Below are 13510 nucleotides of genomic sequence, written 5' to 3'. Positions count from 1 at the left end.
TATACCTGACAAGGACTTACTAACCAAACATATAAAGAACTCCTACAGCTCAACAGCAAAAATCCAGACAATCCAATTGAAAGGTGGGCAGAAGATCTGAATAGACATGTTTCCAAAGACAACATACAGATGGCCCACAGGTACATGAAAAGATGTTTACTGTCACTCATCATCAGGGAAATGCAAATCAAAACCATATTGAGAGACCACCTCACACCTGTCAGAATGGCGACTACTATCAGAAAGACAAGAAATAACAAGTGTGCTGGCCAGGATGTGCTGAAAAGGGAACCCTCGTGCACTTGTGCACTGCTGGCGGGAATGTAAATCACTGTAGCCACTGTGGAAAACAGTACGGAGGGTCCTCAAAAAATTCAAAACAGAATTACCACATGATCCAGCAATTCCATTTCTGGGTATTTATCCAAAGGAAATGAAAACACTCACTTGAAAAGACATCTGTGCCCCCATGTTCACTGCAGCATGTTTACAATAGCCACGACGTGGACACACCTGAATGCCCACAGATGGGTGGATGGATGGATGGATGGATGAAGAAAATGTGATGCAAACATACACACACAGAAGAATATTATTCAGCCATAAAAAAAAAAGGAAACCTTGCCATTTCCAACATGGATGAAACTTGAGGGTATTATGCTAAATGAAATAAGCAGAGAAAGACAAACACCATATGATTTCACTTATATGTGGAATCTAAAACGATTTTATTTTATTTGTCAGAGAGAGAGAGAGAGCTGAGAGTGAGAGAGAGAGTAAAGCAGGGGAGCAGCAGGCAGAGGGAGAAGCAGACTTCCCTGCTGAGCAGGGAGCCTGATTCCAGACTCGATCCCAGGACCCTGAGATCATGACCTGAGCTGAAGACGGATGATTAACCAGCTGAGCCACCCAGGCGCCCCTAAAACGTTTTTTAAAAAGCAAAAAACAAAACACTGAACTCCTAGATACCAAGAACAGATGGGTGGTTGCCAGAGGCAGGGGCTGGGGGGCTGCGTGAAATGGGTGAAGGGGGTGAAAAGGTGCAAATTCCCAGCTGTAAAAGAATCAGTTCTGGGGCTCTCATGTACAGCACAGTGAGCAGTACAGTTGTTAATGCTGTAGATGTGAAAGCGCTAAGCAAGCAAATCTTAAAAGTTCTCTTCACAAGAAAAGAAATGTAACTGTGTGGTGACGGACGTTAACTAGACTCAGTGTGATCATTCTGCATTATTGAGTCGTCATGTCGTACACCTGAAACGAGTATGTTATATGTCAATTATATCTCAATAAAAAAAGAAAGAAAAAATACGTACATTAAAGGGAACAATGTCTCTTAATAACTGAGAAGAGCTCTGAGATCAAAGCTTAATTAGTAAACTCACTACCTTAAAACAATGTATCAAGTGGCCACTATACAAAAGCTGGGTTAAGAGAGAAATTGGGCAATGTAGCAATGTCCAGTGGGAGAAAGAGGCAGGAATTAGAAGATATAAAGCATTCTAGTCACATCCCACCTGAATGAGCCAGCTCTCCAAAACAAATACTTCCTAAGCAAATTCAATGATCAAACCAAGCACTGTTCTGATTCGGGTTTTTGGTGTCTGACATCCCAATAAGGAGGTTCCCAGACAGGGTCAAGAGTTTCAAATCTAATAAGCTAACAGCCATTAAGGATGAATGAATGGATATTCTGGTTTACAAACTGGTCTATGAATTTATTCAATGTCATTCAATGAGAATCTGATCATCTCTAAGTGAACGAATTGGAAGGTCAGTGCTAGAACCTGAAAGCTAAGTCCTAGACCCTTGGCAATGTGAGGCTGCTCTGGGTTAATCATGGTCTTTCATCTGGCAAAACAGCCTCCTGCCCTTGGTATTCATACGTTCCTTTAAAACTTTAACAGTAATAAAATTCAAAAAAATTTTTATTTAAATTCTAGTTAACATACAATGCGATATTGGTTTCAGGAGAATTCAGTGATTCATCACTTACATACAACACCCAGTGCTCGTCACAACTAGTGCCCCCCTTAATCCCCATCCCCCATCCCCCTCCCTCTATCAACCCTCAGTTTGTTCTCTATTGTTATGAATCTCTTATGGTTTGTTTCCTCCTCCCCCACCATAGGTTCATCTGTTTTGTTTCTTAAATTGCACATGAGTGAAATCATATGGTATTTGTCTTTCTGACTTGTTTCACTTAGCATTATACTCTCTAGCTCCGTCCACATTGTTGCAAATGGCAAGATTCCATTCTTTCTGATGGCTGAATAATATTCGTGTGTGTGTGTGTATGTCTGTATATGTATATATACGTGTATATATATGTATATATGTGTGTATATATATACACACCACATCATCTTTATCCATTCATCTGTGGATGGACATTTGGGCTCTTTCCATAATTTGGCTCTTGTTGATAATACTGCTATAAACATTGGGGTGCAGGTGGCCCTACGAATCTGTATTTTTATGTCCTTTGGGTAAATACCTAGTAGTGCAATTGCTGGATTAGAGGGTAGTTCTATTTTTAACTTTTTTTTTTTTTTAAAGATTTTATTTATTTATTTGACAGAGATAGAGACAGCCAGCGAGAGAGGGAACACAAGCAGGGGGAGTGGGAGAGGAAGAAGCAGGCTCATAGCAGAGGAGCCTGATGTGGGGCTCGAACCCATAACACCGGGATCACGCCCTGAGCCGAAGGCAGATACTTAACCGCTATGCCACCCAGGCGCCCCCTATTTTTAACTTTTTGAGGAACCTCCATACTGTTCTCCAGAACGGCTACACAAGCCTGCATTCCCACCAACGGTGTAAGAGGTTCCCTTTCTCTGCATCCTCACCAACACCTGTTTTCTTGTGTTGTTAATTTTAGCCATTCTGACAGGTGTGTGGTAGTATCTCATTTATTTTATTTTGTTTTGTTTTGATTTACTTACCTGAGAGAGGGAGAGACTGCACAGGAGTGTGTGAGAACAGGGGAAGGGGCAAAGGGAGACAGAGAGAAGCAGACTCCCCACTGAGTGTGGAGCCTGACATGGGGCTCGATCCCAGGACTCTGAGATCATGACCTGAGCCAAAATCAAGAGCTGGCCACTTATCCGACTGAGCCACCCAGGCGCCCCTCATTGTGGTTTTGATTTGTATTTTCCTGTTGATGAGTGATGTTGAACATCTTTCCATGTGTCGGTTGGCCATCTGGACGTCTTCTTTGCAGCAATGTCTGTTCATGTTTTCTGCCCATTTCTCTTCAAGATATTATTTATTTGAGCCAGAGAGAGCGCATGAGCAGGGGAGGAGCAGACAGGAAGCAGACTCCCCACTGAGCAGGGAGCCTGACACACAGCTCCATCCCAGGACCATGATCGGAGCTGAAGGCAGACATTTAACCGACTGAGCCACCCAGACGCTCCGGTCTTCTGCCCATTTCTTAACGGGATTATTTGTTTTTTGGGTGTTGAGTTTGATAAGTTCTTTATAGATTTTGGTTACTAACCCTTTATCAGTTATGTCATTTGCAAATATCTTCTCCCATTCTGTAGATTGCTTTTTAGTTTTGTTGACTGTTTTCTTCACTGTGCACAAGATTTTTATCTTGATGAAGTCCCAATAGTTCATTTTTGCTTTTGTTTCCCTTGCCTCCAGCAACATGTGTAGTAAGAAGTGTCTACGGCCGAGGTCAAAGAGGTTGTTGCCTGAAGAGTGAAAAGTTGTGAAGAACCGATACCAAAGACATTTAGGAGAAAGAACTGATAGGATTTAGTGAGTGCTTGGACAGGAGAGTTAAGGATAAATCCCATGAGTCTGGTTTGGGTGACTGAGAAAAAGGAGATGCTGCTACCCAAGACTGAAATACAGGGGGAGATGAGAATGGATGGGACGGAGATGATGTTACCATCAGAATGCCCCGGGACACTCGTGTGGAGAAGTTCCATAGGCAGCAGAAGTAGGTATGGATTACCTAAGAGAAACGTGGACTGTAGTTGGATTTAAGAGCCATTAGCAAACAGGTGGTAATGGATAAAACTGCCCAGGAAGAATGAGTAAAACAATCAGAAACCAAGTATGAAATCCTAATGATTAAGAGGAAAGCGAGAGGGGCGCCTCTGGTTCAGTCAGTGGAGCATGTGACTCTTGATCCTGGGGTTGTGAGTCTGAGCCCCATGCTGGGTGTAGAAATAACTTAAAATCTTTAAAGAAAAGAGGAAAGGGAGAGAGGAGATAATAAAGTACATTGGGAAGGAGGACTGGGCCAGATGTGGATGAACCAAAAGAATGTAGATCAGATAAGCTAAGAGAAGAATGCAATCAACTAAGTGAAGGACAAAAAGTGTCCCCTGGAGGCGCCTGGGTGGCTCTGTCCTTAAGCCTCTGCCTTTGGCTCAGGGTTTGATCCCAGAGTCCTGGGATGGAGCCCCACATCGGGCTCCTCTGCTGGGAGCCTGCTTCTTCCTCTCCCACTCCCCCTGCTTGTGTTCCTTCTCTCGCTGGCTGTCTGTCAAATAAATAAATAAAATCTTAAAAAAAAAAAAAAAGTGTCCCCTGGAGTTGGCAATTGGGTCACTAGAATCTTAGTGACTGCAGTTTCAGATGAGCCATACCAAAAGTAAAAGCTATCATGACCAAATAATGCTTCATCTTGAAACTATGAATCTAGAAAATATGATGACAAAACAAGTAATTCTCTGTCCTGTCCATTCAACTGAGACTTGGCGTGTACCTTGCTATTTCACGGTGGCTCCTGCTGGCACCCAACCGCAGTTAATTTGTAACTTTATGATACAACATCAACAATGTGGACTAAACTGAGTAACTGTCGGAAAAACTCATCGGCCCCCAAAACAACCCTGGTTTCTTCATTGCACTTCTATAAGCCAGGGGTTAGTAGGGAGGGGAGGGGCTGTATCTACCCCCCCTTTCCTGTACCTGTTCCTGCTCTATCCCAGCTGAATCTCTGTTTCTCACTTCTCTCCTAGGCCTGCTTTCTACTCTCTGATACAAAGTCATCATAAAGCTAGGGATCTCTTCAGATGAGAAACAACTTGTTGTGGCAATTCCCTGCTAAGAACATAAAACCAAAGTAGAAGCTATGAAACACAGCACAGTGTGGGCTGGAAAAAGGAGATCTTACAAGTTATCTCACCAATAATGTAAGCATGCGCTCTGCAACCCCTTTCACATGTTAATTCCTTTGTGTCATATTTCGAACTTCTCATCCAAACCGACAGAGTAGCTTAAATCTATGCTATTTTTGCACTTAACAATTTTTTATGGATTGCAGAAATGACTACATCTAAAGAATTTCAACCGTCATAAACGGTGACTATGTAAGTACCCGTACAGCTAACAGTGATGTCTCTAGTGACTCAGGTGAACAAAAATAGTCTTTTTATTGAAATTAGTTCTAGGTTTCAACTGCACCGGTAAGGAAAATACAAAATTAGAGAAATAAATATTTTAAGAGACGCGCACAGCAGTCTCCATTTAAATTTGAGACTCCCACTGAGATTTATGCTTCAGTGAACCACACAATGAAAACAGCACAAGAGCTTTGCTAACTTGACAAGCTATACTGCTGCCATGTCACTCCAGTAGGCTGTGAGGCGCAGAGGGAATAAGACGACGAAGAAATCATCTACTGCTCTCTTGAAAAATGGCAAAAATGATGTTTGTCTTCTGTCATTCCTTGCTGATGATATGCAGGCAAGCCATTCATCACTATCATTTTTTCTGCACTAATAAGCCCAATTAGGCTTGAAGCAGCAAAAATGAATATCTATGTACAATTAAACACGGTTTCAACAAAAATAGGATTTGTGTAAAAGGACAGAACTTTTTTAAAGAGTTGTTTTTACAAAGCTAATATATATTTATTACAGAACATTTACTAAATGCACAAAAAGAAGAAAATAAAAATCATCCATAATCCTACCTCCACATCCCCAAGTACAGCTACTGTTAAATAATGGCACATTTTTAAAAGAAAAAAATATTACAGAAGTAATGAAAAATAAAAAGTCAATTTAGCTTAAAGTGAAATAAAGCTCACAAGGCTATAGGCATGAAAAATCTTAACGGAAATGGCCACTCACTGTCCCATCATTAGCACCTCCTGCTAGATACACTGTCCTTGCCTCAGTCCAGTTATTATGAAACACTTCAAATCTATAGAAAACCTGAAATTAACCCCAAGTCACCTAGACTCACCAACTGTTAACATTTGGCCATATCTTCTTTATCTGTCTGTATACATGTACTTTTCTGTTCTTGCTGGTTGTTAAACACTTGGAAGCAAAGGCAGATATCATGACATGTCACCTTCGAGTACTTCAACATGTATTTCCTAAGAACATGGACATTTTAAGGGAAAGTAATAATTTTTGTGGATTAATCAAAATTTGTAATTTTTTCTTTTTATAAAGATTTTATTCATTTTGAGAGAGAGAGGGGGAGAGAGCATGAGTGGGGAGACGGAGAGAGAAAGCATGTGGGGGAAGGGGCAGAGGGAGAAGCAGGCTAGCAGACTCCTCACTGAGCAGGGACCCTGGGATCATGACCCGAGCTGAAGGCAGACGCTTGACCGACTGAGCCACTCAGGCACCCCCAACATTTGTAATTCTAGGGGAACCTGGGTGGCTCATTCGGTCAAGCGTCTGCCTTCAGCTAGGGTCATGATCCCAGGGTCCTGGGATCGAGCCCCACACTGGGCTCCCTGCTCTGCTGGGAGCCTATTTCTTCCTCTCCCTGCTGCTCTGCCTGCTTGTGCTCTCTCTCCAATAAATAAATGAAATCTTTTAAAAAAATGTGTAATTCTATCTAGACGACTGACCAAGATAATGGGCCAGACCCTGTAACACTGTGATTAGCCTAAAGTATTAAAGTTTATTTTCTTCCTCTTTGCCCCACATTGTGACTCCTTCCTCTTAAACAGTTTCTCAACCTCACCACCATCAGTATTTTGAGCCAGATAATTCTTTGCTGGGGGGCTTTCGTGTGTGTTATAGGATGTTCAACAGCACCACTGGCCTCCAGATGCCAGTACCACTCCATACCCAGCGGTACCAACTGAACGAGTCTCTGGACATTGCTAAATGCCCCTCATGGGCAAACAGCCCCAGCTAGAGAAACTCTGCTCTTGAAGAATGGATCCCAAAAATCCAGAAGAGTAGCAGCAAGATTAAGGAGGGTACGCATTTATTTACTGAATGCCTACCACGTGGCAGCATGTTCTAGGCATTCTGCATGTATGAAAATCATTTAGTCCTTAAAATAAGCCTCTCAACTGGGTCGTGTAGCCCGGCCATCTTACAGATGAGGGGATGGACACGGTGAGACTGAGCGGCTTGCACAAGGCCACACAGACTCCGAGCGGCAGCGCGGGGTTTCAGACACCCCCATGCTGCACCCGCAGCTGCCTGCTCAGGCGCTTGGCCCCAAGCGCGACCTCACGTACTTACTCCCTGGTGCATCATTTTTCTCTTTCCTACTCATGCCAATCCTCCCAAGTCCTTGCTGTGAAGCCCACTCTACGTCAGCCTTCAGACAGCTCTGACACCACCTGACACAATGCTAGAGTTTCTGGGCTCCTCAGAACAACATGACTCTCCGTTTGGGAAGAGTTCTAGGAACCACAGAAAGCCTGAGGTTCTGCCCATGCTCGTTCTGAGCAGAAAGTCTCATTGATGACTTGCTTCAACCCTCAATGAGCTTTCCTACTAGTTGATACAGGAACACCGGTCACAAGCATGCCTGGCACACGGTAAGTTAGGGACAGCGTCAGTGCTAGCTCCTCTCGTCCCTCCAGCACGAAAGCTGCTTTCAGGGTCAGGGTCTCCATATCGTATCCTCAGAGTCCCGGTGCTTGGCACATACTAATTTCTCAAATATTTTCTGAGTAAACGAATAAGCAAACCAAAGAATGGCTTCCTTCAAAAGCTGAAATCCAACACTTAGTGAATACGACTTCACTAAGCCACTGCTCTTAATTAAAAGTAAAAGATACTTTTGATGGTACATACTTCTGCCCCTTCCCCTGCTCGTGTGCTTGCTTATGCTCTCTCTCAAATAAACAAAATCTTTAAAAAAATTAACGTTTTTAAGCAGAAGTTTGTGTACAGGTGAAATAAAGGAGATCCCCTTCACATCTACAGAATTGACATACATAGTTTCAACTACTTGTACTGAACGCCAAAGACCCACAGTGTATTATGAGACGTGCAGTATAACGCAAACAGAACCCAGAAGACCAGCAGTAGGAAAATGTTTCTTGGTTCGTCAGCAGAGCTGGTCAACGTCTAGCTTCCACGTTTTAGCTCAGCTCTGAAGTTGCCGGATGAACGCTACAGCTGATTTAAAATGACTCCCAGAGATGCCTGGGCCACAGACCTCTACGTGGTTTCAAAGCCCTGACCTGAGGCGTGTACACGGACTGGACTGAAGCAGCCCGGCGAGGCTGAGGTGCATGGATGAGCAATCCGTTCTCACCCACCATGCAATCCTTTGCAACCATCCTGCGGCTTAACTGCAGGATCTCTAGGACACATCTACTTACGACTGGACCTAGAAGGACCTGGACGGTGACAGCTGTGTTTTCAGACATGTTCCACAACCTTGAGAGGTTTTATTCATCTTGGGAATGTGGTCAACCTCTTTGCAATTATCCTGCCTGCACCTACCACCCTCACCCTTTAGAAAAGCAAATGACCTGATTTATTCAAATGGTATCTGGGTCTCGTGTTTCCATCAATCCATACCTGTTATTACCCTTTGTCACTAAATAGTCATGCAGTTCTCAATCCACTAAGTAAAAGGCGAAAGATTTACGCGATCTGAAGAGAAACCAGAGTACTCAATTTACTAAGGAAACCAGGCAGTGCCTCTCAGAAAGTGTGGTTTGGGAACCTCTGAGGCATCACGGAGCTGTGTGAAGGGACGGTGCAGAGCGCTACATTTCAGTAATCAGTGCACAAAGCTGGTGGCCCCATCGGGCCCTCTGAAGAGCTGTCCTGGTACGACAAAGCATCAACTGCCGGCCTCCGAGAGCAGAGAGGCAGGACTGCGCGCGGTACCAGAGCCCTTCCACTACACCCCATACCTCGGGCAGGATGAACTGCTCCACAGGCTTGTACCACAGCTTGTTCACCTGCACACCACAGCTTGGAGGACTGAAACGAGCCACGAAGAGGGCCTCCTACAAATAGGGGGAGAGTGGGGGACAAGAAGTAGGGGGGGAAAAAAGACAAAAATAAAGACTTAGCATTAGATACTGTGTGTGCAGCAAGTTTTCAAACATCTTCTATCCTGGGCAACTTAATCCTCGATGACCCCAACCATGGTTAAAATAGGTCTACTGATGTTGAGATATCATTTGCGTTTTCCAGTGCGATCACAGTTATTAAATAGAAATTTTAGGTAACAAAAGCTGTCCTAAAGTTCTAAAACAACGAAATAAAATCCACATAACCTTAAAAAAAAAAAAAAGCCCACCTTGAAATGAGGAGTATTAGGGGAGGTGTGAGGTATTAAATCAAGCTGAATTATTAGGCTTAACTCCAAGGGTTAAGAAGAAACTGAAAGATCATATTTCTACACAGAACAAAGATACTCTAGGAACATACCCTTCAAAAAGAAAGTTCAGAAGAAATAATGCACAGAAACAAAAAAGGGAACATAAAAGAGGGCTGATTCCCATTATGTCTACAGGCACACCTCGTTAATTGCACTTGGCTTTACTGCGCTTTGCAGAGTATTGTGTCTTCTACAATTTGCGGCAATCCCGCAATGAACAAAGCCAGAGGCACTACTGTTCCAACAGCATTTGCTCACTTTGTGTCTCTGTGTCACATTTTGGTAATTCTTGTAATATTTCATACTTTTTCATTATTATGTTTGTTTGGTGATCCACATGACGCTACTCTAATTGTGGGAGTGCTATGAACTGCTCCCGAATAAGATGGCAAACTTAACTGATAAACCCACTAACAAGGGCTTCCTTGTCCCTCTCCCTCTCCTCAGGCCTCCCCTAATCCCTGAGACACAACAATAATGAAATCCAGCCACTTAATACCCCTAAAATGCACGTTCAAGTGAAAGGAAGAGTTGCGGGAGTCACTCTAAATCAAAAGCTAGTGTGGTCCACAGTAGCCAAACTATGGAAAGAGCCCAGATATCCATTGACAGATGAATGGATAAAGAAGATGTGGGATATATGCACAATGGAATATTACAGAGCCATCAAAAATGAAATCTTGCCATTTGCAATGACGTGGCTGGAACTAGAGGGTATTACGCTAAGCGAGATACATCAATCAGAAAAAGACAGTCATCATATGGTCTCACTGATATGTGAGATTTAAGAAACAAAGCAGAGGATCATAGGGGAAGAGAGGAAAAAATAAAACAAGACGAAACCAGAGAGGGAGACAAACCATACGAGACTCTTAATCATAGGAAACAAACTGAGGGTTGCTGGAGGGGAGGGGATGGGGATGGGGAAACTGGGTGGTGGACATTGGGGAGGTTATGTGTTGTAATGAGCACTGGGTGTTATATAAGACTGATGAATCACAGACCTGTACCCCTGAAACAAATATTATATATTAATTAATTGAATTTAAATTAAAAAAACCTTAAAGAATATAAACTTAGGAGTTACATAAATTATAATACAAGCAAAGTTAATTAAAAAACAAGCTAGTGTGATAAAGCTTAGTGAGGAAGACGAGCTGAAAGGAGAGACAGGCTGAAAGCTGGGCCTCTCCTGCCTCTGCGAACACAAAGGAAAAGTTCTTGAGGGAAACTCTAAGTGCCTCTCCACTGAACACATGAAGGATAAAAAAGCGCAACAGCCTTCTTGCCGATTTGGACAAAGTCTTAGTCATCTGGATAGACGGTCAAAAAAGCCACAACGTCCCCTTAAGTCAAAGCTGAATCCAGAGCAATGCTCTGACTTCGATTCCATGGAGGATTCCATGGAGGCTGAGAGAGAGGAGGAAGCTGCAGAAGAGAAGCTGGAAGCCGGCCAAAGTGCGTGCAGGAGGTGCAAGGAGAGACGCCGTCTCCATAACACCGAAGTGCCCGGTGAGGCAGCAGGTGCAGATGGAGAAGCTGCAGCAAGCTCTCCAGGAGACGGAGCTGAGAGGATTCAGGAAGGCGGCTACAATGACCAACGGATTATCAGTCTAGACAAAGCAGCCTTCCATCAGAAGAAGATGCACCGAGAACTTTCCTAGCTACGGAGAAATCAATGCCTGGCTTCGAAGACTCAAAGGACAGCCTGAGTCTCTTGTTGGGGGTTAATGCAGCTGGTGGCTTTAGGGTGAATGCTAATTTACCATTCTGCAAATCCTAGGGCCCCTAAGAATTATGATAAATCTACTTTGCTTGTGCTCTATAAATGGAACTACAAAGTCTGGATGACAGCACATCCATTTATGCGTGGTTTACCGAATATTTTAAGCCCACTATTGAGACCACTGCTCAGAGAAAGAAGATTCCTTTCAAAATATGACTGCTCATTGACAATGCACCTGGTCACCCAGGAGCCCTCACAGAGATGTACAAGATGAATGCTGTTTTCCATGCTTGCTAACATATCATCCATTCCCCAGCCCACGGATCAAGGAGTCATTTTGACTTTCAAGTCTTATTATTAAGAAATACATTTTGTAAGACTGCCATAGACTCCTCAGATGGATCTGGGCAAAGCAAACTGAAAACCTTCTGAAAGGATTCACCATTCTAGGTGCTATTAACAACAGTCATGATTCATGGGAAGAGGTCAAAATACCAACAATAGAGTTCGGAAGAAGTTGATTCCAACCCTCATGGAAGATTCTGACAGGTTCAAGTCACTGCAGATGCGGTGGAAATAGCAAGAAAACTAGAATTAGAAGTGAAGCCTGAGGATGTGACCGGATGGCTGCAATCTCATGATAAAACTTCAGTGGAAAAGGAGTTGCTTCTTATGGATGAGCAAAGTGGTTTCTTGAGATGGAATCTACTCCAGGTGAAGATGCTGTGAAAGTGCCGAAATGACAAAGGATTTAGAATACGGCATAAATGTAGTCGATAAAGCAGCTGCAGGATTTGAGAAGACTGACTCCAATTCTGAAAGAACTTCTACTTTGGGTAGAATGCTATCAAACAGCATCACATGTTACAGCGAAATCATTTGTGAAAAGAAAAGTCAGTGAGGCAAATTTCAGTGTTGTCTTATTTTAAGAACTGGCCCCGGCCACCCCAGCCTTCAGTAGTAGCCGCTGCCCTGCTCAGTCAGCACCCACTGACATCGAGGCAAGACCCTCCAACAGCAAAAAAAATTACGACTTGCTGAAAGCTCAGATGATGGTTAGCATTTTTTAGCAATAAAGTATTTTTAAATTAAGGTATGCACCTTGTTTTTTCAACATCTGCATACTTAATATTATTAATACTATGGCACGTGTAATAGACAACAGTAAAGTGTAACCATAATTTTCAGGTGCATTTGACTTGCTTTCCTGTGATATTTGCTTTACCGCGGTGGTCTGGAAGCGAACCCACAGTACCTCTGAGGTGCGCATGTACTGTTTTCTTCAAGTCCTTCCCAGTTTGTTTTAGGCAAGAACACTCCTGCTTCTCACGTCTGTTCTTATATACCAGCTTACTACAGGAGAAACTTCTGTTACAGCAATGAAGACCATGAAGAAGTTTAGGATTGGGGGGTTCTGGCGGATCATGCGTATTTCTTTAACACCAGGTCTTCGCTATACAGTGGTAATGCCTTTTGCATTGTGACTACCTGCAAACCTATTAACATCCACCTTAGACTAGGCCTTCCTTGAGGACAAGATTAACTTCTTGGCTAAAAATATGGCAACTAAAAGATAAATCAACATTATCAAAATACTGTCTGGGCCAAGCCTCTTCACTGATAACTCAAACATTACAAATGGTTAAAAAAAAAAAAAAAAGACTACATATACTAAGACAATGAAATAGATCAAAAAGAGGGACGCCTGGGTGGCTCAGTAGGTTAAGCATCTGCCTTCAGCTCAGGTTATGATTCCAGGGTCCTGGGATCGAGCCCTACATTGGGCTGTCCGCTCAGGGGGGAGCCTGCTTCTCCCTCTCCCTCTGCCTGCTGCTCCCCTGCTTGTGTGCTCTCTCTCTCTCAAAAAAAGTCTCTGTTAGCCAATTTAACTGCCTGCTAAAACAAACAAACAAAAAATCAACACTCTTCAAGGAATATAATAGGATCCAGAGATCCTGTAATGAATTATTCACAACATCTAGGACACAATTCAAAGTTACTTGATATAAGACAAACCAAGAAAATGTTATCCACACTCAAGAGAAAAGATGATAATCAATACAGACAGACCTCAACATGATTCAAATATTAGAATAAACAGGCAGGATTTTAAAGCCGTTATTATACCTGACGTCAGAGCTGTAAAGAAATGATATACAAGATGAATGTTGTTTTCAGCATGTTTCAGTGTCTCAAAATGAATGAACTCAGGAA

At 42.9% G+C, this 13510-nt stretch overlaps 1 protein-coding gene across 2 annotated transcripts in view; it reads right to left on the bottom strand.

Annotated features, from left to right (window-relative positions):
• Positions 1-13510, bottom strand: part of B3GALNT2 (beta-1,3-N-acetylgalactosaminyltransferase 2) — a 66024-nt gene that overhangs the window by 26375 nt on the left and 26139 nt on the right. For both annotated transcript variants that reach the window (XM_034662484.1, XM_034662485.1), the window contains exon 5: positions 9098-9193. In XM_034662484.1, the coding sequence (XP_034518375.1) occupies positions 9098-9193 (96 nt within the window). The remainder of the gene's footprint in view (positions 1-9097; positions 9194-13510) is intronic.

Source organism: Ailuropoda melanoleuca, chromosome 6 (assembly GCF_002007445.2).
Source record: "Ailuropoda melanoleuca isolate Jingjing chromosome 6, ASM200744v2, whole genome shotgun sequence".
Classification (NCBI taxonomy): Eukaryota; Metazoa; Chordata; class Mammalia; order Carnivora; family Ursidae; genus Ailuropoda; species Ailuropoda melanoleuca.
Note: the sequence above shows the minus strand (reverse complement) of the source record. Positions and strands in the feature narration are given on the sequence as shown.